Source organism: Condylostylus longicornis, unplaced genomic scaffold (genome assembly GCF_029603195.1).
Source record: "Condylostylus longicornis isolate FDR11 unplaced genomic scaffold, ASM2960319v2 ptg000024l, whole genome shotgun sequence".
Classification (NCBI taxonomy): Eukaryota; Metazoa; Arthropoda; class Insecta; order Diptera; family Dolichopodidae; genus Condylostylus; species Condylostylus longicornis.
The window spans coordinates 812,623-829,671 of NW_026577993.1; the positions used below are offsets into that span (position 1 = coordinate 812,623).

A 17,049-nucleotide genomic window follows, 5' to 3' on the forward strand; every position below is an offset into this window, starting at 1 on the left:
ATTTTATAATGTTTCCAAATATTTAAAATTAGCTTTTAGAGTTGTATGGCAAGTACCTGAATCTGTCAAGCAATTCCATCAAAGCTTCACAAATTTATCTGATCTATAATCGGACACACAACTGCCAAGTTTCATGAATCTGACTTTATTATTTTTCCAAATATTAAGAATAAGCTTTTAGACTTGTATGGGAGCTACTCGAACCTGTCAAGCAATCCCACCAAAACTTTAGAAATATGTCTGAACTACAATTGGACACACGACTGTCAAGTCTCATGAATCTGACTTTATTATTTTTCCAAATATTTAAAATTAGCTTCTGGAGTTGTATGGCAGGTACCCGAACCTGTCAAGCAATTCCACTAAAACTTCAGAAATATATTTGACTTATAATTGGACACATGACTGCCAAGTTTCATGAATCACTTTATTATTTTGCCGAATATAAAAAATTTGTTGTTGGAGTTGTATGACAGCCACCTAAACCGGTGAAGCTATCAAATTATAATTTCTAGAGCATATGTAGAATATAATTAGACAGATGTATACAAAATTTTATATTTATAGCTTTATTAGTTTTTGAAATATTTAAAATAAACTCTTTGAGTTGTATGGCAGCTACCCGAACCCGTTGTCCGAATCAGTCCAATAAGAATAGGGTTCGTCCTTGGCACAAAAGAAAAAATTTGTGAAAGTTTGGTGTCGATTGCATTATTCGTTTTTGAGTTATCGTGCGATCGGACGGACGGACGGACATGTCTAAATCGACGCAGAATTTTACGCTGAGCAAGAATATATATCTATATATTATACATATATTATCATTTTTATACCCTTCACGAAGTGCAGGGTACAAAAATGATAATGCAATGAATAAAAAAACATTGGAGTTATATTTTTATAGTCTAGAATACACGGCCTAAAATAAAGTTAATAAAAATTTTATTAGATTTTAATTTAAGTTTGTAATTATTGGATTTAAAGTTTTATAATTATGATAGTGCTTTTAAAATTTTATAATCATTATGAAAAATGCTTTGTTTCAAGTTGTCCCCTATATAAAAACAAACATAATAAAAATATTGTAAAGAAATTTGTATATGATTTAAAGTTTCTTATGCGGTAGTTCAGGTAAGTTAGTGAATTAGCCTTACTAACAATGTGAAAATATTTCTTAATAAAACTGAAATCACATATATACCTAAAAAGAATTATATTTAATATAAAAATGAATATTTAATATAAAATAATTATAAATATTTAATATAAAAAGAATTCACATATGCTATAATTTTTATGAATTATGAAGCATATAAATTTAATTAATATATTATACAGATGAAAATTATATACATATGTTATATACGTGATTATGTAAGAAGTATGCATTTTGAGAGACATATTATATAAAATTAGTAAACTTCTTAAATGTTTTCAATTCTCAGATTTGAAAAAATACACCGGAATCCACTAAATATTTCGAAAAAAAATTGCATTTTTTTTTTCCTGTAGTGCATCGTTTATTGAAATCTTAAAAAAGTGAACGGAACCTGAAAGGTTTTTTTTAAATCAATTTTTTAATGTTTTAATAACACAAAACTTCAAGAATGTAAGCACTAATAAAGTAGAAAAAGATTGAATTTTAACTTTTTCTATTTAAAAATTTGAAAAAAAGTTGATCTTGTGGGAGATTTATAATGTTAAAAAGGGCCCTATATAGATCCTATAAAAATACGTGTAAATTCGTCAGCTGTGAACTGCTACTCTCTCTTAGGGTCCAGGCCTGTATTTCTGTCAGCCGTGCCCAATACACTGCTTAGCTTGCACCTTAAAATTTCAAAAGAGGCATTATACATTTGTACATATGAAGTCAATGTATATATATGAGCATTTCTATATCTAAATTTGCAAAATTAAATTGTATGTATGTCCTACCTACACTGTAAAAAATGGATGCAAAATTGCTAAAAAACATAGTAATTCTTACTATGTATTTAATATAGCATATTAAATTTTACTCGATTTGAGAGTAATTTTGCAGTCTACTCGATTAGCGAGTAAATTTACAACAAGATCGAGAATATTAATGCTGTATAGTAATTCCAATCTGAAAGACAGTAATAATCATGGATCAAGTTGAAAATTACTTCAAAGTAGAGTAAAATTTTCTTTGTGAAAGTGATTTTAATTTTTTTAAAAGTATTTTTTGACAAATTACTATTTTGTAGAGTAAGTTTTATTGACCAAGTCACCATTTTTGAATTTTTTCTCAGTTTGAATAGAAAGCGATAAGATTGAGGTTGTATTTAGAATGATACATAAATTCATAAGTTTAAATTTTTAAGTGATTTTAATAAAAATATGAAAATTAAATATATTAAGAAAAATAAAATTAAATTAATTGTTTAAATCATATAGATATAAAATATTAATAACTTAATATAAAAATTTTAAGTGTAAAATAAAAGTGCAGGTAAAATTTGAAAATTATTAATTAAAAAAACGTAAATTAAATTTTTTTCTTCTGTTTTGTTACTGATGAATTTAAATGCAAACACTTTTATAATGAATAAAAAAACAAAGCTGAAATCAACCAAATTGCAAAGAACTCCAAAGAAGAAGAAGGGCAGAGTTTACATGCTTTAGCAAAATATTTTAAAGGAAGAATTGATTTGCTTTACATGAAGTGTAAGGTAAATATATTCCATATAAATATAATTTAATTTTTTTTGCAGTTTGGAACCACGATGGAAGATATCATTATATCTATTCCGACGAATGGTCCTTGGTTTGCTATAGTTGGTAAGTTTTCTTTCAAGTATTTTTTTTTGTTTTCACACTTACATAGCTTATTCAACTTAAGTTTTTTTAATTTACACTTACTTGTTTTTTAGATACTATGTTTGAACAGCGCATAGCGTATATTTTTGCAGAAAAAATACTAATAGTAAAGGAGGAAAATTTTACTTTTGTGGATTTACTCAGCCAGGTTATTTGCTACAATTATATGTATTTAACATAGTACAATCCAAATTTCGAATCCTAGAATTTTGCGTAAGGTATTTTTATAACCACTACTGCGAAAAATTACGAGGTTGTAAGAAAACAATTTTAAATATGAGCTAAATTACAAATTATATAAATTATATAAATAAAGAAAATAAACCAATTCGAATTAAAATGAAATAATATTTAGAATTTAGAAAGAATTAGATATTGTAGTTACAAACTTTTGTTAATAATATTCTTTTTAAATAATAAAAAAAAACAGTATTATACATATTTCAAATTTTATTTTAATTCATGATTTATATAAATTCATCAGCAATTTGAAATAATTATTTTAATATTTATAACTGATTATAAAAATAAAGCTCGAAATACATACTTTTACAGAGCCAAAATTTAAAATATTTGCATATGTCAAGATATTTCATAAAACAAAAATTTTTATTTGTATAAGTTTGATTTAATATCTTGTTTTGAATCTTTTTAATTTTTGTAAAATGTTTTAGTTTTAAGTAAAATATTAAAATTTTTTAATTTTTTTAAATAAATTGCGAAATGTGTAAAATGTGTAAAAAAGGTTATGTTTTAAATATTTCAACTAAAGTCAGTATGTTAAAACCCTAAGATATCTTGTTATTTAAAATTAAACATTTTTTTATTGCTCTTTTTAGCACTTTTCCAAAAAATTTTTTGAAAAAAGTGCTTATTAGCACTTTTCCAAAAAATTTTTTGAAAAAAGTGCTTATTAGTTTCACTCTGTCCGTCCGTCCGTCCGTCCGTCCGTCCGTCCGTCCGTCCGTCCGTGGACACTTTTTTTGTTTACAAAACTTCTACACCTTTGAAGATAGAAAGCTGAAATTTAATATGTACATAGATCTTCACTAGAAACTTATTTTCGTAGAACAAAATTTTTACCTATCTCCCCCCCTCTAGAAGTTATACCCCTCCAAAACCCTAAAAATGGCCTTTTTTAAATATTTGTTGCAATGAAACCATAAGCATTTTTGAAATTTTGCAAACGCAGAAACACAGTGGCTTGCTTCCCCTTGCGCGCTATACTATAGTTAAACTTTATAAAAACAAAATGGCCGTTCAAATTTACCGTTATCTAAAGTCCTTTTTTTCCAAATTTTTGATGTCGTTTTTCTTTTAGACCCCAGACTGTAGAAGCTTGGAATTTTAGGAGCTTTTAGACATTACCAAATAGTTTATTTTGTTAGAACAAAATTTTTTTCCATCTCCACCCCTTCTCAAGTTATCACCTCTTGAAATTCGTAAAATTTGAATTTTTGACACCTTATATTTCCGAAACCGCAAGCTCTTCCAAATTTTTATAAACGCAAAAAGCTAACGGTAAATTCCATGAAATTAAAAAATATAATTATTTTTCTTAACTCACACAATTAACCCTTAAAATCGAGCATTATGTTAACCCCTCTTTATATTAATTTTTGCTTTATTTCAAAGATTGCATGAATGCATCATCCTAAATATATGCAATCCTAGAAATAGTTAAATATGAATGAAAATAATTTCAATAGTGTATAGGTATACATAGACTGTATTTAAAAGCAGAATTTTCACTTGTTCAAGGGAAAAGTGCTACAATACAAACCATTGGTTTGACCCAACTTTATTTATGTAAAAAAACCATTTGTTATATTCAAGTGCCGAAAATTTTTACATAAATATTAGAATACATAATATTAGCAAAAATTTCAATAGGGCAATTTACAGTTCCATGGGAAATGCTGAAAGATAAAAATGACGTAATATTACTCGAACAAAGAGTATTATCTTTTACTTTAGTGAAGTAAATTACTCCTTTGACAGGAGGAATAAATCGCTATACCTAAATGTAAAATACTATACCGAAAATTAAAATTATTAGTTCAGATTATTATTACTCATCGAAGAGTAATTTTTGTTCTATTTTTTAAATTAAGTTTCCTCTACAATCTAGTAAAAAATTTGCTCTACAAAAAAGTACTAGGAATTCAGATTCCTAGAATTATTGTAGTAATTTTACACGACTTTTTTTCACAGTGTACTTATAGTAAAATATTGAATTAAATACATACATATATATGTGTAGAAGGTAAACGCAAAATAAGCACCTATTAGACAGAACTTGTCAGTTAGCCAAATGCATTTGTTGTACATAGTAATCGCTTTATAAAATTTTGTTAAATAAAAGTTTAAATGAAGCATATTGTATAAACGCCGGGTAATAATTAGAAAAGTGTTATTTAGATTAAATCAATATTCTATAAAAAAAAGAACCCCAAATATAAGTGCTTCTCTGTTTGCTAATAAAATAGTTTTGGAAATTCATATTTTGAAAATTTTCCGATAAACAGAGCAAAATTTTGGCTATTTATAAATTAAAATAAATTGTTATTTAAGTTATTTTCATTTCCCTATTTTAAAAATTATAACAACAAAAATCCAAGTTTTTTTTGGTTTACTATGTATGTATGTTTGCTAATGTACAAATACATATGTATGTATATATGTAAGATAAAATAGCTAAAATAAATAATATAAAGAATTATTTCATAGGGACTATAATTAGAGAAACTATAATAAATTCCAACATTCTACTATTTTTTATTAGTTGGCTTTTAATGAAATTTTTATTTGTTATATTTATACACAAATAGTGTGCCATAATACTAAAAAAAACTTTAATATAAAAACGTTGTGATGTCATTTTGTTCGCTACAGAGGAAAAACAGTGACATTTAAAAAGTTTTATGATCCAAATTGTAAACTGAAAAAATTTCATAATGTTGAATTATCCAAAATTTTTAGGAAACACCAAATAAAACCGAAAACAAAACAAACCGAGCATTTAAAAGTTTAAGTATGCTTTATTAAATCTTTCAAAACCTTATCGTATCCATTGAAAATTTAAATCGAACAGATAAACATTTTTTATGAAATTTAAAAACTATACATACAATAAATGATAATTAAAAATTATACATTACAAATACAAAAAATGATCAATACTTGATTACACTAGTGTTTGTAAGTGCTGTTTTGGCTTCGAAATTAAATTTTACAAAAAGTTTTAAAAATAAAGTTGGGTCAAACCAATGGTTTGTATTGTAGCACTTTTCCCTTCAACAAGTGAAAATTCTGCTTTTAAATACAGTCTATGTATAGCTATCACACTATTAAAATTATTTTCATTCATATACAAAACTATTTCTAGGATTGCATATATTTAGGATGACGCATATATGCAGTCTTTGAAATAAAGCATAAATTAATATAAAAAGGGGTTAACATAATGCTCGATTTTAAGGGTTAATTGTGTGAGTTAAGAAAAATAATTATATTTTTTAATTTCATGGAATTTACCGTTAGCTTTTTGCGTTTATAAAAATTTGGAAGAGCTTGCGGTTTCGGAAATATAAGGTGTCAAAAATTCAAATTTTACGAATTTCAAGAGGTGGTAACTTCAGAGGGGGTGGAGATGGAAAAAAATTTTCTTCTAACAAAATGAACTATTTATTAATATCTAAAAGCTCCTAAAATTTCAAGCTTCTACAGTCTGGGGTCTAGAAGAAAAACGACATCAAAAATTTGGAAAAAAAAGACTTTAAATAACTGTAAATTTGAGCGGCCATTTTGTTTTTCTTAAGTTGAACTATAGTATACCGCGCAAGGGGAAGCAAGCCACTGCCTTTCTGCGTTTGCAAAATTTCAAAAATGCTTATGGTTTCATTGCAACAAATATTTAAAAACGGCCATTTTTAGGGTTTTGGGGGGGTATAACTTCTAGAGGGGGGGAGATAGGTAAAAATTTTGTTCTACGGAAATAAGTTTCTAGTGAAGATCTATGTACATATTAAATTTCAGCTTTCTATCTTCAAAGTTGTAGAAGTTTTGTAAACAGACACACGGACAGACGGACGGACGGTAGGACGGACGGACGGACGGACGGACGGACGGACAGAGTGAAACTAATAAGCACTTTTTTCAAAAAATTTTTTGGAAAAGTGCTAAAAAGTGGTTCTTGTTTATCTTTTGACAGTTTTATTTTCTTAAACACTAAATATCAGTTTTAAAAAAGCTTTGAGAAAGGGCTGTCAATATTTTCTCCCATTTTTTATCAAAAATATCACGATTTCCATGCAAAATTTTAAAAAGTTTTAACAAAATTTTTTAAAAAACATTCTTACAGCAGAAATACCTAATTTCTTTAAAAGTTTTCTTTAAATTGAAACAAAAAAAAATATAAAAAGGGCAAACATTTTTGAATTAAATATTTTTTGAACATTGTTAATTATATACATTCAAGTGTTGATGTGAATACAACAACAAATTTTGACCTAAAATGTTAATTTTCTAATTGACGCTTTTTATTTTCTAATTGACGAAGAAAAAGGATTTAAAAAAAGTGCTTAATAGTTTCACTCAGTTCGTCGGTTTGTCTGTCCGTGTGTGTGTTTACAAAACTTTTCCACCCTAAGATTGAAAGGTGAAATTTCGTGTACTTATATGTAATCGTATCTTTAGTAACGAGTATTAGAAATTTTTTTTTTCTATAAGTCATAAATATGTAATTTTTTGACTATTTATTGTAACGAACTTTAAACTTCAAAAAACAATGACTAACTTTTTCTGTAACGATATAATATGGTCAACAATTTAATTGCAAAGATACCGATTAAAATTAACCGTTATTTTAAACCCCTTTTTTTCAAATTTGCGATGTCGCTTTTTTCTTATCAAAATTAAAAAAGTTGTACGATTATCTTATTTTTGAAAAGTTAGAGTAGTTTATTCATGTCCATTTCCAACTTTTCAAATCAGAAATTCATATATTAAAATCTTTTAAATGTAAACTCTACATTAATGCATTTTAATCACATGTAAAATTATGGATATTAATTATTTTTTATTTTATGCAAAAAAAATCCATATATATATATATACACATACTCGTATGATATTACGTGCACAAATATGAAAAACATGATTTTTTTAATAAGTCGCTTAAATTTTATTGATTTTCATTTTCATGATTTTCATATCTTTTTTTAGGTTTCATTTTATTTGAAAAAGTTTTAATTTAAAAAAAAAATTTAATTTATTTCGCAAAAGGATTAATTCAATTCGCAAATGGTTTAGTTCAATTCGCAAAAGGGTTAATTCTATTCGCAAAAAGTTTAATTCCACTCGCAAAAAAGTTAATTTAATTCGCAAAAGGGTTAATTTAATCTGAAAATGCTATATATTAAAGTATATGTTCAGTATAATAAACATATAATAGTTTATTTATCTAAAGTGAAAATCTAAAGAAATAAGAGGTTTTTAATGGTAACTTTCTATATGCGATTATGAGAAATGATTGCCTTTATTTTTCTAAATTGCGGTGTATGTCCAAAGGTTTCAAAATGTCAGTAATTCTATTATTTTTCTTTTAATTCTAAGAAAATTTTCTTTCATGATAAACCATTTTACAAGTGTTTGTATACATACATACATATGTGGTTTTGTACAAAAAGTTTAACTAACTGTATTGACGAAATTGAATCGCAAAGAGAAATTTTTTATTTACCTAATTTTTACCTATTTTATTTATTTTACCTAAATGGGAAATTAAACACTAATTTTATTTTTATTATATTCCAAAGTCCATTGTTTCATGTTCATTTGCGTGTTAAGTTTAAATTACGGGAAAACCAATAGAAATACTCTTTAAATTATTCCATAACTTTTTATTTTGGAGAATCATCTAATCAATTTTAACAACAAAATATCCTCAAAAACGAAAAAATTTAAACTTGTTCCAATGTCGCAACAACGATTTCCGTCATTATATTTTCAAATAACGGCTTTGCTAATATTATTTGTGATATTGCTTTTACTGCCATTTGAAAGTGCATCATACGGATTAAAAAAACCTAATCAAGAACCTAAACCAAAAAAAACATTTCCATTTCACAAAGTTACTTACGTTCCGATTAAAGAGGATGATGACGTTGACGAAGATATTAAAGAGTTTTTTGAAAAAGTACACTATGCCGACGTGAAAACATCTCACTCTCAGCTTCAAATTGATAATGACGAAGAAGACGAAGATTTTGAAGAAGACAAAAGGCGATTATCATTTGGTCTATTTGGTTGGTTTTTCGGTAGTAAGAAAAATGAGTCTGATGAATTAGAGATCACACGTGCTAATAATGACGATGAGGAACTCAATTATGAGAAAAGCGAAAACGAAGACAATAAAGTTTTAAACAAAAATAATGAGAAAACTGGTATTATAACTTGGTTAGAATATTTAATGAAGACTAATGAGCCTAGTAAATCGCAATCCGATAATTCAAAAGACATAATATCAGAATATTTTAATCGTTGGCCATTCAACGTGATTTTTCCGATAGGCCAATCACAAAAATTAGTTGTTCCCCGAAATGGAGGTAAATGGGTTTCAAGCCAAGGTATCAGCGATGAAGAGTTCGAGATTTTATTAGAAGCTCTCCCAAGTTTTATTATTAATCCAAATTTCATAGACGATATTGATTGTAAACAACAAATTCAAATTTTTCAAAGACAGCTACGTGGTCATAAAATGTGGCCATTGCAAAGTAAGTTCTATATATTAAGAGCGAAATAAAACTATAAGTATTAAAACTTACTTTTTTTCCCATAATTCCAGTGATAGATGCGTCTGGAAAAATTTCTTCTGGAATATTACGTGGTAATGTTAATCAATTTGGCGATTTTGATTTGTGTACAAACATCAAAACATCGGTAAAAATAACCAACGAAGTTTCAGTACGCATAAAAGGAAAATATTGTCTTGCGCATATTGAAATTGAGCCAACTAGTGCTGATTTGAAACTAGCAGTTCACCTATTACAGGGGCGAGGTTTATGGAACAGTCATTTAAGCGACGTAAGTTGAACCTTTTTTCGAAAGAAGCAACATTCTGAAAACATAAAATATTTTAACAAAAAATTGTGCTATATAAATGTTCATAGCAACTAAGACATTTAAATAGTCTGTACTGCTTTGCTTTTATACATGGTTTTTCGCATAAGGTCACAAATAATTTCAGGGATGATCCTTTGATTGATTTGCAGCAGAAAATTGTATGGGGGGTGGGCAGATATATTCGTTTAAGAGCTACAACCTGTTGAAAAAAAAAGGTACCGGTCTTTTCCTGCATATAAACAAATGCCTATGACTTCATAACTATACAACATAAAGTTATCATTAGCTGCTTGTTTCATAGCCGGTTGATTTTTCTTCATTTTTAGTCTCACAATTAATTTTATTTGAGCCTTAATTGATTATTATGTTTTCGAAATACAGTTTGTCCAATTCGGAATTTTTATTTTTTTTTTTTTTGAAATTTTTCTTACAAAACTCGAAATTTTTTGAAAATTATTGTTATTATTTTTTTTGTCAGTCACTATAAAAATTATATTCAATATTGGTAGTTTTCTTTTTTCATCAAAAACCAAAAGAACAACGAAGGAATATGTGCTTGAGATATCTTGGCAAAAATCCTCTTATTCTAGATTTATGTAGAAAAACTTCTGCACAAAAGCATGCTAGTTTTAAAAAACTTCAGCTAGCATTCACAAAACTCAAGTACTGAAACACAAAGGCAGTCTGTTTTTAACTAATGAAACTATTTTCATAGTTCCATTAGATAAATATTGACTTAAATAAAGATAATTTAGCGTGTGGACCCCTTTTCATTTCAGCAAAAATATGAAAAATACAAGGTTCAAAAAACAAAATGAGCTTCATAAGCTAAGTGTCATTGCTTTTAGGAAATGAAATTCAAAATATAAAAGTTCAAAAATTTAAAAAAATTTTTTTAGAATTTTCCTAAAAGGAAAACGTTCTTTCCAAATATCGACTCCTAATGTCATTTGTAATAGCAATGTTCAGAATTTCTTCAGAAAGTGTTTTCCTCATTAGTTCAAAATACTTTGTATAAGTATACATATATGTATTAGTTAAAATATAATCAATTATGTACTCAATTATAATAAATTAATATTTTGTAATAAAATACATAGTTTGTTACTTCTGAATAAACTACCATACAGTCACATGTACTTAATATATTATAATAAAAAAAATCTGATGTGGTCAGCACATAACCGACCGCATTGTGTATTGTCTAGTTAAATGAAAGTGTTACAGAATATTATAAAAATGTCTGTTAAATACTTCTTTCCAATTTTTAGGACATTAGTAAGCTTATAGTTAACATACTTAGAAAAATGTAAATTTGGCTCTTAGTAGAGTTTCGCTTTGTGCTACCCGAATTCCCTGAAATGCTCGCCAGTTAGTTTCGGTAACAACCAGAACTCAAATATCGAATTTCAAGAAATTCCATCAATTTGTTCTATGGATATGGTGAAAAATGTAAAATCGGCCCGCAAATCAGTTCTCGAGCCCTGATCTTTCCAAAAAAGTTATATGTTCATTGCTTTAATATGAGGAATTCATATATTAAATTTCAATGAAATCGGTTGATTATTTCTTTTTATATACACAAAAGTGTATGTTTGGCCCGTAGTAAACGTCTAGTTGCCGATGCCTGATCTTTCCAAAAAATTTACGTGTTCATTGTTTTAATACGGGGAATTCATATATTAAATTTCAATGAAATCGGTTGATTATTTCTCTTTATATACACAAAAATATATATTTGGCCCGTAGTAAACGCCCAGTTGCTGATGCCTGATTTCTTCCAAAAGTTAGGAATTTTTGCGTATGATCGAGCAAAGCTTATATATGAAATTTCAAGTAAATTGGTTGAATACTTTCTTCAAAATGGTAAAAAATGTAAAATCGGCCCGCAAACCCGTTTTCGAGCCCTGATTTTTCCAAAAAATTTATATGTTCATTGTTTTAATACGAGGAGTTCATATATTAAATTTCAATGAAATCGGTTGATTATTTCTCTTTATATACACAAAAATGTATATTTGGCCCGTAGTAAACGTCTAGTTGTCAATGCCTGATTTCTTCCAAAACATACGAATTTTTGCGGACGGTCGAGCTGAGCTTATATATAAAATTTCAAATAAATCGGTTGAATATTTTCTTCAAAATGTTCAAAAATGTAAAACAGGCCCGCTAAAAAGTGCAGTTCCCGAGGCCTGATATATACCAAAAGTTGATCGATCCGTGACATGGTGGAAACAAACTTACATATAAAATTTCATCAAAATCGGTTCAGCCGAACTTGAGATACACGCGTGCACACACAGACCGACAGACGGACAGACCGACAGACCGACAGACCGACAGACCGACAGACCGACAGACCGACAGGTTGCTAAAAATAGTTTATTTACACTTCCCTGCTATGGAGAAGTACGTTCCCACCGAAAACTCGATATGCAAAATTTGTTGCCATCACATAACCTACCTATTGTTTACACAATACGGTCGGTAATAAAATATATTTAACACAGTTTATGGACTCAGGTAGATGAGAAATGTGAATATAAAAGTAATCTTAATAATTCTTAAACCATCGATTTATAAAACGTTTTATTTTTTATAAAATATTAATTAACAAATATCAAAGACAAATTAGTATAAAAATTTTTGAAAGATGGCATATAAATAGAATATTTGACCATTGATACCTATGACACGTCGAAGGTGTACATGGAATCGTTGATGATAAAGAATGACGTCTGGGATTATGTATGCGGAAGTATCAAGAAGCCAGTTTCGAAGCCTGAAGAATCCAATAAGAAGATTATAGAATGGGAGCGATTAGACAAAATGGCTAAAGCTAATTTAGTATTGAATATACATCCATCATTTTTAAAGGAAATTAAAGATTGTGTCACAGCAAATGATGTCTGGAAAAAAATTAAAAGAACTGTGAATCAAAAGGGTCAGCCAAGAAAGCTACACTGCTTAAAAGATTGATTATGATGAATTTGACAGGTAATATTTCTGTTAATGAGCACTTAAATAATTTTTCTGGCGTTGTAGAAAACTGAAATCTATCGAAATGGAGATAGATGATGATTTGTTGTCTGTGCTCTTATTATATCATATACCAGAAGAATATGACAATTCCAGAAAGAGAAACTCAAAATTAATCTTGCTAATTCGAGCGCTGTTGAAATAAAATGTGTTGGTAGTATTAGATTAAAAATTATAGATAACCAATTTATAAATTTGAAGAATGTGCTATATCTATCTAATGTAAGAAAAAATATTATATCTGTGAGCAAAATAACACAAAAAGGATCCATGGTAAAATTTATTGGTAACAAAACAGTAGTATTAAATAAAATGAATAAGTCAGTGTTTGAATCAGTAAAAATAAATCATTTATATGAAGTAAATTGGAAAATAGAATATGAATTAAATTTTACAGAAAAAATAAAAAATAATATTAAATTATGGTATTATAGACATGGTCATTTAAATTATAAAACGATAATCGATATGGTGAAAAATGATAAAATAAAAGGCGTAAAAGAAAAATTTCCCACTGATTTTGGGCCAAAATGTGAAATCTTTCTTTAGGGAAACAATGTAGGCAATCATTTAAATCACATAAAAAGAATAATTGCAAAATAGAACAGTGTCGTTTGTGGTCTCTTAAACGTAACTTCTTTAGGGGGTGCGAAACGTTTTATTACGTTTACTGATGATTCGACTAGGTGGACCGAAGTATACTACATGAAAAAAAACTCTGAAGCGTTTAATCATTCAAAAATTATAAGAATACAGTTGAATTATTAATTGGAAGAAAAATTAAAAGATTACGAACAGGCAACATGTTAGAATTCGCAAATAAACAGTTTTCAACATATATTCAAGAATCTGGAATTAAGCATGAAAGGACTGATGTATATTCTCCATAAAATGGAGTTTCGGAACGGAAGAACCGTACCTTAGTTGATATGGCAAGATGCTCATTAATACAGCCTAATTTACCCAAATTTTTGTGAGCTGAATGTATTTCTACAGCAAATCATATTCGTAATCGCTGTTCCTCTAGTAGTTTAAATGGAGAAATCTCATATAAATTATGGATGAACCGAAAGCCCAATATCAGTTATTTTAAATCTATTGGCTGTATAGCTTATGATGTAGACAAGTCTCCAGGTAAGATCAAAACCGTTTTTTCTTTTAGGCTACGATAATAGTTCTAAATCTTGCCGACTATGGCAAAAAGGCAGTAAAAGTATTATTAAAAGCCGAGATGTAGTTTTTATAAATGAAATAGGCTTAGAACAAGATAATTTAAAAAGAACATACCCCATTTCAGAAAATAATGATAAGGAGACTTTAGATATTTGTAAAGATGAAGATCTCAGTTTTGAATCTGCCATTGAAAATTATGAGACTGAAATTGACGAAAGTGAAAGTTCTTTAGAAGAAGAATTTAGAAAATGTAAAAACCAAGAAAAAATGAATAGTGATGTTGAATACAAAAAGAATAGAGGACGTCCAAAATTAGTTAAAACCGGCAAAAGAGGTAGGCCACCGAAGGAGTATGCTGTAAACAAAAGAAATGAATCCAGGTCTAAGCCCATTGGTACAGCAAAAGCACACATTAAAAATGAAAAACCAAAGATAAAAGCTATGTCCGATGGTGATAAAGCACGTATTGAACAAGTAAAAACGTTTCAGTCGGTATAACCCGACTGAATTATACCCTGCACCACTAATAGTTATATAGGAATTACTCAAACCTGTGAAACCTTTCTATAGAAACTTCACGAATATATCTGACCTATAATTGGACATATGACTGCCAACTTTCATTAATCTCACTTTTTTATTTTTCCAAATATTTAAAATTATGTTTTGGACTTCTATGACACCTACTCGAAACTGACAAGCAATTTATTTATTTATTTATTTTTTTTTTATTTACTTTATTTAGTAAGTTTTACTATTTATAATAATACATAATTAAAAATTCAATTACAAATATAAATTTGTTTTTGTATATAATTAAAAGTTTCTCAAAAAAAGTTTAGGATAAATAATTCAAATTATCAAGCAAAAGTTTTCATAATATATTCTTTTAAAGCTTTTTTCAATATTCTAAAATTTTTTTCACATTTTCAGCTTAAAGGTAATTCATTGAATAATTTTAGTCCATTATACATAATCATATTCTGAGTTTTGCTTTTTTTAAATAAATTTAATCTAAAATCTAAAATGTTCTTTAGAAAATAATTATGACTAATATATGTATATTAGCCTATTTGTTAAATATTGTGGCATCAATTTATTTTTTATTTTAAACACAATTAATAAAACATTCATTTTTAATTCTTTGAGTTACACTCATCCATTTCAAAGTGCTTAACATAAAAAGCCCAGAGGTTTATCTATTGAATTTAAGAATAATTCTCATACCTCTATTTTGCAATTTTTGTAATCTGCCCATCATCTCAGAATTCATTGTGAAAAGAATTGAAGAACAGTATTCAAAGTGTGGCCTTATCATAATATTAAATAGTTTTATTGCACTCATCATTGATAAATTTTATCTAATTTTTGAAAAAAATCCTAATTTTTTTAATATTTTTTTACATAAGTAATCCAAATGTGATTTAAAATTTAAATTGTCATCTATAAATACACCTAGATACTTTATTTCACTGACAGTGTCAATTATTACATTATCTATTTTAATTTCAACATTAGAACTATTATTGATTAATATACTCTTAGTTTTAGATACATTTAATTTCAATTTATTTAAAGCCATTCATTTAATGTTTTTAGATCATAATTAATTTTTGAGACACATTCTTTTACTGAATTACCTACAGTGTAGATTAAAGCATCATCCGCAAACAAAGCTAAACTACCTAAATTGATTACCTTCTCCATATCATTAATACATATTAAAAATAACAATACGCCCAGTACCTTGAGGTACACCAAGTGCCACATCAATTGCATCAGAAAATGCCTTTCCTACTCTTGTTCTTTGAGTGCGATTAGCCAAATATAAACCAAACCAGGACAGCTCAATGTTGCAAATATCATAAGAATTTAATTTCTGCATCAAAATATTACGATCAACCGTTTCAAATGCACGCTGTAGATCAAGAAAAACTGCTGCGACCTCCTTATTATCATCAACAGCAATTTTCCAGTTGGTCAATACCAAATTTAACAATGATTCACAACTATAGTTTTTTCGAAACCCAGATTGATTAAGTGATATTAAACCATTAGTTTCAAAAAAACTTTTCCAATTGGTTGCATACTACCTTTCCTAACATTTTAGCAAGAATTGGAGACATATTGATCGGACGAAATTCTTTACATTGGATTGTGTTCTTTACCTTTTCAACTGGAACTATAATTGACTCTTTCAAACACTCCGGAAATATACCAGATCGTAAAGATTAATTTATAATTGACAGAAGATTATTGCCAATTAGATTAACATTGTCTTTAATCATTTGCACATTACAAAAATTCTTATTATTAATTGTTTTTAATACCAATTTTAAATTATTTAGTGTATATTGCTCAAATTCAAAACGTAAATTTCTATTTTCAATTAAGTTTCTGTACTGTTTTAATGGTATAGATTTTTTGATAACATCAACATTATTAATAAAGTATTTATTAAAATTATTGCAAATTTCAATATCACTTATATTGAAGTTTCACTTATATTATGCAAATTTCAATACGAGTATTAACACTGAAATATCTTGGTGATCTACATAATACTGCTAAATATAAAACTGTATTAGCTCGGTAAACTTCAACTAATAACCACCAAACTCGCAAATCAATTGAAATTGTCTTGATGACTTCATAAGACCAATCTCTTTGAATAAAAATTATAACACCACCTGTATGTCGCGATTTTGTGTTAGTTCTTACTATATTATGATGTTTTATACTTATTAAGCTATCACTATCTTCTTCCGCAAAGTGAGTTTCGCTCAGCATAAGAAATTCAAAATTATTCTTAAATATCAGTTCCTTCCGAACGTTTATATAGTGCAGACGTGTTCTCAATTCGTTTCGTAG

The 17,049-nt window shown here is 27.6% G+C and overlaps 1 protein-coding gene across 2 annotated transcripts in view; it reads left to right on the forward strand.

The window, feature by feature from the left end:
- Positions 1-1,049: 1,049 nt before the first annotated feature.
- Positions 1,050-17,049, forward strand: part of LOC129607008 (uncharacterized) — a 67,530-nt gene continuing 51,530 nt past the window's right edge. The window contains exons 1-3 of one of the 2 annotated variants that reach the window (XM_055517695.1): positions 1,050-1,131; positions 8,661-9,617; positions 9,689-9,927. In XM_055517695.1, coding sequence (XP_055373670.1) covers positions 8,819-9,617; positions 9,689-9,927 — 1,038 coding nt within the window. In that variant the 5' untranslated portion in view covers positions 1,050-1,131; positions 8,661-8,818. Of the gene's footprint in view, positions 1,132-5,150; positions 5,237-8,660; positions 9,618-9,688; positions 9,928-17,049 lie in introns of those variants that run through there. The other variant, XM_055517694.1, reaches the window with a different exon arrangement.